The sequence below is a fragment of the Lepisma saccharinum genome, chromosome 10 (assembly GCF_977018435.1).
Source record: "Lepisma saccharinum chromosome 10, izLepSacc3.1, whole genome shotgun sequence".
In the NCBI taxonomy this organism is placed as follows: Eukaryota; Metazoa; Arthropoda; class Insecta; order Zygentoma; family Lepismatidae; genus Lepisma; species Lepisma saccharinum.
In genome coordinates this window covers 46015035-46027520 of record NC_139238.1, presented here as the reverse complement: position 1 = coordinate 46027520, position 12486 = coordinate 46015035, and the positions used below count along the sequence as shown (strand labels likewise).

The 12486-nt window shown below is 39.0% G+C and overlaps 1 protein-coding gene across 3 annotated transcripts in view; it reads right to left on the bottom strand.

Moving 5' to 3' along the window:
• The window catches only part of LOC145993898 (mitochondrial inner membrane protein Mpv17-like), a 39096-nt gene extending 34978 nt beyond the window's left edge, over positions 1-4118 (bottom strand). For all 3 annotated transcript variants that reach the window (XM_083129792.1, XM_083129794.1, XM_083129793.1), the window contains exon 1: positions 3922-4118. In XM_083129792.1, coding sequence (XP_082985918.1) covers positions 3922-3994 — 73 coding nt within the window. In that variant the 5' untranslated portion in view covers positions 3995-4118. The remainder of the gene's footprint in view (positions 1-3921) is intronic.
• Between the last annotated feature and the right edge of the window lie 8368 nt (positions 4119-12486).

Here is a 12486-nt window from a genome sequence, read left to right as displayed (position 1 = left end):
AAAAACTGATAACAAAATTTCCTGGTCCTGTTAACACACTGGAAAAAAAAGTAATTTCTGTATAACATTATTGCCAGTGAACTTGCATTAGACATATAATTTCCTTGTGATATGAATTTACTATCTAATGTGTGTAGGGGCGATAGGGCAATTACCCCAGGGGCGGTGCCCAGAATCGGGGAGCATTTTTTATGAAATTATTTGTTTAGCCTTGAAAAAGCGACTGTTATATATCCATCGGTACAGGTGCAGGTGGCTGCTACGAAACTGACATGGCGGCAAGTAAACTTCCACCTTGCAACTTTAAACGGCTGTATCTCCACTTTAAACGGCTGTACACTCTTAAATATTTGTTTCCGCACTTGAGAATTTTGTTTTTCACAATTTACAACACACAATCTTCCTTTAAAAAAAAAAAAAAAAATGTTTTTATTACAGAATACCGCGAGTATTTCAGATTGCTTTCAAATTTGGTATACTCACTAATTTTGACCTCAAAATCACGAATCTGCAGTTAAAAATTGGTGGTCACGTCTAGAAAATTCGCCCTGCATACATTACTGCTATGATTGTCGATACTAATGGTCGCCATGCTTGATGATGTGAACAAGTGAAGTTCGCTATCCGTTCCATGGAGTGTTGCTTTACATATGACAATATGGCACCTTCAGTAAATGTGGAAAACATACTTGACGCACGAACCATTCACGTAGCCCCACGAACCATTCACGTAAGGTTAGGTTAGGCAAGCACAGTTAAAATTCAGGGTATTCATAAAAATAGTTTTTGAACGCTAATCATTGCAAAGTGGTAACAGTATGCTATAGTGAAAACAGATTTCACTCGTTTATTTCCTAATTATTTACATTTTTACTTACCTGTTATGCATAGCGGAACATTTTTGAACGTGGGATTTTGTTATTTTAAGAACACACACACATAATCTTGTTTCCAAACTTATTAACCGAAATGCTGCACAAACTATTCACAGAAGGTTTTTAAGCAAAAATTGATCCACAAACCATTCACGGAAGGTTAGGTTAGGCAAACATAGAAAATTAAATTTGAAAAGAAGAAGAAAAAAAAACATGTCATCTTGTAAAACTACCGCGTGGTTGCTACACTAACAGGGGGTTATATAATCGAACGCATGGAATATTTAATTCACGTAGTCGACAGTAATGGTCGGAAGAGCTATCATGCATCGGAGATACATTAATGTCGAAAAATACATGATTTACCTGCCAAATAAGTTGAACGAAGGGAGAAAACACTTCCACAAGCTTCCAAAAGTCTACAGAAACTCAGTTCTATAAGTAGTTTCTCCTATAAATTTGAAGAAATGTGTTTTCACAATACCATACTGTTACCCAAAAAATTGTTGTTTCCTTCATAAATCACTGGCGATACTTCATTCACGGACCCCCTTATTTCTGCTTATGGTACTGATCTGATATTCCCCGGACAGATTTCTTCATTTTTACAGAAGAAACTACTTACGGTAATAAGTTCCTGTAGCATTGTCTAACATCGGGGAGGTGTTTTGTGTGATGTGGGAATGTTTCATAGCAGAAATTCAACCATTGATGCATAGCCCCACAAACCATTTCCGGTAAGGTTAGGTTAGGTAGGGTCACGTATAGATTACAATAGTTAAAAATTGGTTTCGAAAAAAATATGCATAGCCCCACACACCATTCTCGCATAGCCCCACAAACCATTTCTTCAGTTACAAAAACACTTTTTTTTTGTTTTTGGAAAAATTGCAATTACTTAGATCAAAAAAACATGAATACACGTTAAAGAATGTTCAGCGAAGCAGATAGGTAAGTACAAATGTCAAAAATTGACAAAACGAAGAAGTTATAGGTGTCTGGGGAATATCAGATTTTTACTGCAGGTTCGTGATTAGGATGCCAAAATTAGCGAGTATGCCGAATTTGAAAGCAATTCGAGATACTCCTGATATTCTGTAATTGCTCCAAAAAAATTTCCCTAGCGAAATCGAGGGTGGAAGATTTCATGATGAACCTGAAAAATCAACATTTTCAAATAAAACCAATGAACTCGGCAAAACGAGAGTGGTAAATATAAAATCCCGTTGAAATTGCCATTTTTCGGAGCACAATGTTCTAAATATACGAAATATATTATCGTGTATTGCTCCCTAGTAAGCAGCGATGCATTATCCACGGTAAATTTCTTATCTCCGGAAAACTGATTTCTTCAAATTTACCAAATTCAGTTTCTTTATAATTGTGAAAGTTCGGGGAAGTGTTTTCTCCCATTGTTCATTGAATTTTGCCGGTAAATCATCTATTTTTCGATATAAATATGTGACCGATGCACGAAACCTGTTGCATCCATTTCCTTCCAGCCGGATGTTGCCTGTGTGTGATGACGTAATCACGGTCAGTGTTTCCAAACACGTGTTTTTGTAACTGAATAAGGTAAGTTTCCGCAAATTGTTTTGTGAGGCTTTGTGTCAAAGGTTTGTGGGGCTATGCGAGAATGGTGCGTGGGGCTACGCTAATTTTTTTCTATTGTAACCTATACGTGACCCTACCTAACCTAACCTTACCGGAAATGGTTCGTGGGGCTATGTGTCAATGGTTTGTGGGGCTACGTAGGTATTTTTTGGTGCAGTGGGGTGAAAACACTGCATGCAGAGTATGGTAGTGAAACTGTGACCGCCATTTTGCATGTTACCGAAGGCAAAAAGAAATTAAAGAAACTTAATCGATATGTTGTAAATAGAGCTTTTTTCCGTGAAATAAGTGAAATGCCACCTTTAACAATGTTTCTCAATGCAGAATATGGTAAAATTTCAGTATCCCCAAAATGCATTTCTTCAATTTTACAAGAGAAAGTACTTACCGAACTGACTTTCTGTACACTTTTGAAAGGTCGTGCAAGTGTTGTTTTTTTTTCCCATCGCTTAATTTATATAGCCGGTAAATCATGTATTTTAGAAGATTAATGTCTCTCCGATGCACGAAAGCTGTTGCCCCTATGTCCTTCTACTACATGAACCAAATGCTGTGTGCGCTCGATGATGTAACCCCCGGTCAGTGTTTCCAGCTGCACCATTTATTTGCAAGAACATGACAATTTTAACTATGTTTGCATAACCTAACTGAACCTAACCTAACCTTCACGTGCATGGTTCATGGGGCTATTTATGAATGTTTTTAACAATTTTGAAGACTACACTATGTTTGCCTAACCTAACCTAACCTTGCCATGCATGGTTTGTGGGGTTTTCGAACCTGGAAAATAATACAAAATCAGTAACACGAAAGTAGGTCTTTTTCGATGAAGAAGGTTGTAACACTGCATAATCACTGATCATCGACGTCAAGATTTCTCCGCCATATTGCGTGTAACGCAAGCGAAAACGAACAAACAACAATTACTCGATATGTCGAAAATTGAGATTATTTGCGTGAAAAAAACAAACGAAATGGCACCTTCAAGAATCCTTAGGAATGCAGAATACGTAAGTACCAATGTGAAAAAGAAGAAAATAAAGTAATTTCAGACGTTTCGAGGATACCTAACATTTAATCAACAGTTATGTAGCAAAATAGTCCAGAAACTATTATGAGATGGAAAACTTTTCGATTCTGCACTCCTCCCCCAAAGTTGTCCCAAGGTACGCCCCTTTTTAGTTAACATCCCTTCCTATTATATCAGGCCTGGCATCTTCACTAATATATTCTCTGTGCTCTATGTTCTATGCATTATCTATCTTTCAATAATTATGTGTTTATTAAACTGGTTATGTTTAACATATTCTGTTCTCTTATTACACAGCTACAGATTACACATACTGTTATCTCTTATTACACAGCTACAGAATACACATACTATTATATAACATAAGTACAACTGAGATCTCTTAAAGTACGACAATCTTACATGTTTGAATTGACTGCATTTTCCAGGGATGGGTCTCTAATAGACGTACGTAAATATTCAGGTATTTCCTCATATTTCCTTGATTATGCAGTACGTAAAATGTAAAATTAAAAACATCAAGTTATTTCTTCTAGTTATCATGAAATACAGAACAGTCTCTCTTGTACAGACGGTTAATCATCTTATCTCTTCCATCATGAAACAAGCCACGTGAGAAGACAGACGACAAATTCTGAAAAAACAACTGACTATATGTCCACGAATAGAATTATCTTCCTTATAGCACCTTCAACCAGTTAAATCTCCGTTCATTCCAACTCTGCTATGTATTACGTGACGTCAGGTATTAGGATTCTGTCTAAGCTATTTTCAGAGAAAAAATATCTAATTATAAATTATATTCTACTCATGTGTGCTTATGTTAAATTGTTCACTAATATCTGCTTTCTTTTGCTATAATAGTGTCTGCTGCCACGTTCTTTTTCTGCTGGAACCTCAAAAGAGGTCCGCGTGGCAGTAAAAACTCGGTCTTTGTTTTATCGTGATTTCATCTTGCTATGTATGCAATTACGTCTGTAACACATACTGTGAAGTATTAGCAATTACTTACACAAAAATGTTTTAAGATTAGGTCCCCTTGCATTCTTCTAATAATAAACCTAAATGCTCTCGTAGTTAGGTTAGGTTCTGTTAGCATTAAAATAATATCGCTAAATGCTTTCTAAAAAAAAGGTTCTACATTACCTGTACATTCATTCCCTTTAGTCATAAACTTGCATTTTTTTCGTCTTCATCTGTTCTTAAAATTTGTACCGGTTCAAATCCGGGAACTTTTCTAACGTTGGAAACGGCCCCGGCGCCCACCCAGCGTCGAATGACATGGGTACATGGGGGAAACCCTGGGGGGTAAAGGGGGTCAGGGGCGTGATGCTGATCACATCACCTCCACTCATGACCGGATCAAGAAAGTGTGGGGCGTTACCCCAACATCCCCTATACACCTTCATGGCGTGGTGCTAAGCACAGGGGAGCACTTTACCTTAAGATTTGTAACATCCTCTTAGCAGACGAATTACGTGGCAGGAGCAAATTTGACGCTTATTCTTACTGCTGACACGCGCTTGGCAGCAGACTAGGCCAATTTTTTTCCCGATCCCTGTCCCGACTTTTCGGGATCCCGCACACCCCTATATTTTTGGTGATTTTTAGGTCATAAAAATCCTAGCCCTAGTCATCACTATCACTTTCAAATGCAATAGCTCCGTTCGGCGGGCCAGACGACTTCAAGTCGGCTTGAAGATCTTTCCATGTTTAGCATTCGGCGGGCGGACGCTGACGAGAGACGTGGCTTACAGCCATCTTGCAGCCGGAGCAAGTTAAGGAAAAGTTGACTCGTTTCGTCTGGACAAGATCTTGCAAGATGGCGGCGTCTGTGGAGATATGTGCGATTTGGGATAATGTTATTCCGGGGATGGCTATAGTTATGGACGCTATATGCTGGTCAAGTCGTCTGCTGGTCCCGCGCATGGGTGCGGCCATATTGGCAATAAACAACCAGTTGCTACGGTCGTTGCTAAGGTCGGTAACATGGCGTTGGCTATAAAGCGTTGCTGAGGTTTTGGAAAGATGAGCCGAAAACAATGAAGGATGGAGGGTTAGCATGTAAGGAGAACCACTTTCGTAGTTTCAGATACACAAGATAAGAAGGCGTCGTCAAAGTAAGGGTGAAAGCAAGCATGAAGGAAAGAATATGATGTTAAGGAAAGAGATACTTAGATGTCGCACGTGTTGTGACTAGCAGTTCTTCGAAAATTTTGCAATTAGCTTTGTGTATGTGCGAAGAGATGTTTATTATCTTTCTTTCAGTGGCGACAATTAGGGGGGCGAGGGGACAATTCCCCCACTTTTTCGCCCACTTTTGCTCCCCACACTATGTTAAATCTTATCTAAAAAGATAAATATACTGTCTTTGCCTCCCAGTTTTGACACCTTGCCCCCCCCCCCCCCGGTTTTGGAACCCAATCGCCGCCACTGCTTTCTTTATATTTACGTAAACCAGATGAAATATTTTACATAACCAATGTAGTCTCTATTCCTTTGTTACGAGCCTATTACGAGGACAAAAGGGTTGAACACAACATGTGCCGTTTCCTCTGTCCATCATTATCTTGTTATTATTTCAACTTATCACTTTATCATGTTCTTTTATGCAAAAATATTAGAATGAAAACAATTTGTTGTAATTAATAATGGGCTGCCAAGCTGAAAACACCTTCAGGTCGATCAGTACGCTCAAGGCGCCAGGAATGTATCCAGTAGCGTAACTAACATGCTCTGCACCCCCCCCCCCCCGCGCAACTTTCAGTTGTGCGCCCATACTCGTCTAAAAATATACAAATATATTTCTTTTCTAAAATATTAATTCACGCCCACATTTATATTAGGATTTATATTAGGTATATAAAAACATGAAAATGCATACATGTAATTTGAGTCAATGTAAAAACTGATACGAAAGGTTAAGACAACAGAGAAGCTGTAAAAAATTATATATTATAATTATATATGAAAACAGACTGTTATTACAAAAATTACGATATTGTCAAATGATCATTAGCAGTCCTCTGCATTTTTTCATGGAAGCTAATTATTTTGCTAGTTTTCGAGCTCGATCACTCTCACTCCTGACATTGTGCTTCTCAAGTAATTTTTGATGAATTTTAACTTGGAAAATCATTTCGTCGAGGAAGATTTTTTAAAACTTCTCTTTTCCGTTTGGTAAAAATTGTAAGTAGGGTGAAAATTGGCGTTGCAAGTGTGTTCTCTTGCCTGTCGTCTAGCTTTCTTCTACGTAAACCATTGAGCTAATGAAGTTTTGTTTTCTAATCTGGTAATCCACTTTCTACTTGTGATTAACATTTTCAGTTTGCAGTTAGGGGCATAAAATATAATATGTTCGGTTGAAAATATATTTTAACGCCGAAAGTGAACTATCCGTCTTTCTTAGTTTATCATTCTTACTGCGCCCCGAAGCTCGTGCGCCTCACCCGCGCACCGCGGAGGTGTTATTTACGCCACTGCATTTATCACATGTTCAATCTTTCGTTCAATAGTCCTTAATGCACACAGCGATATGCATAACTCGAAAAAGGGGTGAATTTCCAAGAAGCGGGAAGATAAGCTTCTAGGGGAGAGATTTCTTTCGTATTATCTCAATTCCTCATTGGGAGTAAAATATTTTCGGTTAGAAATCGCTTATTTACGAGTTACGATTATTCAGAATTTCTGGAAATTCAAGAACATAATATTAATATATTTTGGAAAGTGCCATTCGTTTAAGATGTAAATGCGAACCTAATTTTCTGAAATAACAGACGTGATACACCTTGAGTTTACACATTTACTTTGGATGCAATAATAATAATAATACGGTGGAGGCACATAGTGGTTCGGATTACAATTTAAACTGTAGGTCCAGTCCCGATTAGCCTTACTGTGCATAAACTGGACTTAAAACACCAAATCAACCAATCAATAATAATAATAAACCATTGTTATCTTCATATGCATTTATTATTGTTGTTGATATTAGTAGTAGCAGTACTCGTCCCTATTCATTAGTTTGCTGTTCCGGCTATTGACTGAAATCACTTTAGACAATCCCAATATTACTACTACTACTATTAAAATATGTCAATGGCCTGACTAGCCCTACAAGAATTTCTTTCGACGTCTATGACTATGTATTACACATATGTATTCTTCCGATCGAGAAAATACATTGTAGTTTTTGAATACCCATTAGTTCAAAGGCACGAAATATGCCTAATGTGCACAATGATTGTAATCATACGCATAGCAATAAGACATATCTGACCACAGACAAAGAACCATGCGAATTACGTTCATTTACCCGTCAGCAAGCCTGTGTAGCGGAGCGTGCCTGCTTTTGTTCTTCCATTGTTTCTTTAACTTGTCACCTGTAAGCAACCTGTATTTTATGTGCGTATTCTTCTGAATCTAATCTTTACAATGGTGTAAGATAGATATTACCATTTTCGTTGAAAAACCCTGTCACTAAGAACAAAAGGTATCCCTTGCGGTCCGCTTCCAATACTCACTGCATGGGGAAAGTACGGACAACGCGTTGTATATTGCCAGGTATACTGTTGCTATGGCAACAGCGCCGGAAGTGACGTTCACTAGACCAGCGTATTCACCGCATGTTTACATTTCTGTGCTTCCTTGGCGGTGGCGGGGACTGCACTTCCGGTTTTGAAAATAATAACATTGAATTCAATGGTGTAAAGGCAGTGTCTTCGGAATAGCCGACAATATTTGTGTGGCTTTTGGTTTCACCATGAGATAGGGAACAAACAATAGTTCTCAGGTATCTATGCATCGTTTTCAGACAGACCCAATATTGAAAGGTCAGTGGATTTAGGCAGTAAAGCGAAAATATTGGACACAAACACGAGGGAGTAGGCTCTGCAGTCGGCACTTCATCAAATCAAATGAAAATATTTTACGCGTTTCGAAAATTATAATTGTCTAACGCACATGTGTTGATTATATTTAAAAGTTGGAACTATTTATAATATTATAACGCATTTTCCTTTTGGTTGTTGATTAGCGTTCTCTCCATGGGCGTCGGTAGGTCAGTCGACCCCTCCCCCCTTCTGGAAATTGGCACCCTTCATTTCAAGTTGCAAAAAAGCAGGAAGTTCCTTATTCTTATTGTTAATATCAGAAATAAAGTTACCTTGGTTAGTATTCGAACAGAGTAATCAATGTAAAATATGCATTAGATCGAAAAAATGAGTGAAAAATACAGGAACCAGGATATTTTTCATTTTCTACCATTTAATTAAAGAATAAATGGTTCCACAGTTTTCAGAATTCGAAATATTATAATTTTAGAAGAGGTCACACAATATAAACTTTGTCAGTATTTTTTCTAACTTCTAAAGTCCTTTCTTGAACGACACTTGCAAAAGTCAATAATAAAATACAACAACTGTGTATTTCAGTATAGTAACTATAAAATGTAAAAGTATTAATGGAAAATATTTGTGCTGGATATTCACTCGGTTTGTGGATCGAATAGCATGATGATAAGAAACAACAACAATAATAATTAAATTCGAATCAAATGTATTTTATTAGGTATTTATAGTGTATAATAATAATTTTAATGGTAGTAATTGTTATTATTTCTTTTACTGTTCTGATCGAAGTATTTCAATGTTTATATAAGCTTCATTTCAACCTGGAGAAACTGATGGTAGAAGATCAACATTGCCTTGGAAATAGTTAGTATTGTCCCTTATATCTGCATCCAAACGATCCGGGAAATTGCCAATCTTTTCTAGGTACCTTTGATTCTCTACATCACTCAAAAATTTCAAGTGATCCATTTTGTTTCCGATCTTCTATAAGAAAATAAGGTCGGTGACGATCTGTATTCCACTTGTTTACATTGGAAAATTCGCCAAACCGGAAGTTCTTTCCCCGCCATCAATAATCGAATTGTCTAATCGATCATTTTTTGTTTACTCAGGAATAACCAGGGGGTGCTCGTTGCTATGTGCAGTACGTATGCATTACGTCATCTGGGACGATCGGGTTTTGGGGTGCTCGTTAGTATGTGCAGTGTGTATGCACAGTCGTCCGTGGATGCATTACGTCACCTGGAAGAATTGGGTTTGGTGCGGGGTACATTCAGCTGCTAACACGTCGCGAAAATCGGAACAAGCAGGTTGTTGATTTTATAGCGTTCGATTTATTTTTATTGTTTGGTTTGGTGTATTTTCTTGCTGAAGAAGTAATATTCATGAATATTTATTTGAGTTGGTGTTTTAAGTCCACTTTATGCACAGTAAGGCTAATCGGAACTGGACCTACAGTTTAAAGTGGAATCCGAACTACTTGTGCCTCCACCGGGTATCGAACCCGGGACCCCTTGATTACAAGGCAATGACGCTACCAGGCCCCCCGCACTGGTGCAAAAATCCGAACAAGGTTAATTTCGGAATTCATTTGTTCGTGAATGAATTAACCAGCTACCAGTCGGCACCACCATCGATGCTAAATCCTAATTTTCTCATTAAAAATTTAGTTTATGTATCTATTAATCAATGATGATCACTTGTACGTGATTTTGTATTTTATTAAATGCCTTTCCCTTCTTAAACATGTATAAGAAAAGTCGTATTTTTAAAGTCACTACTTCTACATGACGTAACATCGTTCCATATGATCTGTGATGGATGTACACTAACTATTTTAATAAGGATGTAGAAGAAGAATAAGAAAAACAATGGCTTATTGTGCAGCTTTTTATTATAAAAACTGTCAGAAGTGGAATCCAGAGCTGTCTTTTTTCGTGTTCCGTCAAATCCTGAAAGGTTAATTATTTATGAATTATGCTCGCTCTTTATGTAAAAATCATTAACATGAAGTTAGTTTCCACGTATGATTTCCACGGAGAATAATTCCTAGCATGTCTTCGTATTCTGTATTTTGCTTCATTTAAATAAAAGGCCATGTGTTAAAAAAAACGTCTGAAAGGGTAAAGGTTCGATTTTGTAACTTAATGCTATTTATAAGTTACATAGGATGATAGGAAGCCAACGAGAATAGTGGGAATAACTTGAAGTTTGTTTGAGGTTCAGAAAAGCTCATTTGTGAATGTTATAATGCAGAAAGTTGCAAGTTATCGCGCTCCTATTCGCTACTGCATGAAGTTTATTTCTTCTAGCATATGAAACTTTGTCAACATGTACAGGAGATAAAGAAAAGCGTGCAAATATTAAAGCGATGAAACCTAAGGTAACGGTTCCTATCGTTCTATGATTTTTTATAAAATTCTCTAGAATCGTAGAATTTTAGCAATCATTGTCACACGAAATGTGAACCTTTTATATATATTTAAAATACCTAAAATATTTTACCAACATTTACACATGTGCTACTGTAAAGAACAATCCTTTCTCACTGGTGCCACGGAAGGAAGATTTTGTGTTTCAAATCACATTTTAATCTATGTGCTTTAGTCCAACACTACAGAATTATGGACGTTACTCCTATTATTAATAATAATATACAACCTTGGTGACAATGAAGTTCGACCAGAAAGGAATACGTGATTAAATGCACAGAGGCATAGGCGGTGGAATGGGTGACCCGCAGAGGTGACGCATGTGTGTAAGAGGAGGCGTGTGAGCAGGCAAGAATCGTGATCCCAGCATGTTGCACCCAAGGTCACGTAAAGAACGAAAACGTGACATTGAACTTCGACCAGGCACCAGACCCATACGGAAATTCCAGATAGTGGCGCATTCGACGGAAGCATGACGTCACGGACACGATAAGGGAGTCCGCCGTATATAAGCGCGTGCTGTGCACCGAGGAACCGCAGTGCATCATCACCATGGCCAGGGGCAAACCTATTGACAACACCGTGAGGAGAAGAGTGGTGGAGTTGCAACGGGATGGACTCAGTGAACGAGAAATAGGGCGCCAACTGAACTTACCCAAGTCAACCGTCCACTGCATCATCAAACACCACCAAAATACGGGTACTACAGAGCCAGGTAAGGCCCCCGGTCGAAAACGCCTGCTGAGCGTGCGTGACCTACGGATATTTAGGCGCTATATCCAGACCAACAATCATGTTTCTGTGGCCGAATTACGACTGTGGACTCGAGAACGCTTTCACATTGAAGTGTCAACCAGAACCATTCGCCGTTACCTACAGCGATGCGGTTACCGAGTGTACAAGGCGAAACGTAAACCCTTCCTTTCCATGTTGAACAAAGGCAATCGACTACGGTGGGCACGAATGTATCGGGGATGGACATTTCGGCAGTGGAACAGGGATTTGTGGACGGACGAATCCATTTTCAATGTTGTGTACGGGAAAATACGGAAAACAGTCATTTGTCGGAAGGAGGAACAGAATGAAGCCAAATGTTATGCACGTCGGGTACAGAAACCTGCGTCAGTGATGGTATGGGGATGCATGACGGCATCTGGGGTTGGCCCACTACACGTCTGTGAGGGCATTGTGAATGCACACGCCTATACACGCATACTGGAGCGGCATCTTCCCACAGTACGAAGGCACCTGTTCCACAGGCGGCGTCTCATCTTTCAACACGACAATGCCAGGCCTCATACAGCGCGGCTGACAAGAGAATGGTTGACTCGCCATCACGTGCGAACTCTGCCATGGCCACCATCGAGTCCCGACCTCTCGCCCATTGAGAATGTGTGGCGTGTTCTTAAGCGACGTGTGCAACAAAGGGGACCCACGACAGTGGCTGCTCTCATCGCCTGCCTGCAGGAGGAATGGCACCGCATCGATGTGGAATACCTTGAACGACTCGTCCGCAGCATGCCCCGATGCATTGCCACAGTTATTCGCCGACGGGGCGGCGTCACACCATGGTAAACAGGATCCCCTCTAACAGTGGTCGAACTTCAATGTCACGTGTAGATGGACGAAAATGTTTTATTTTGTGTGGACACCATACATTGCTGCGTTGCAGCGGAAATTTATGT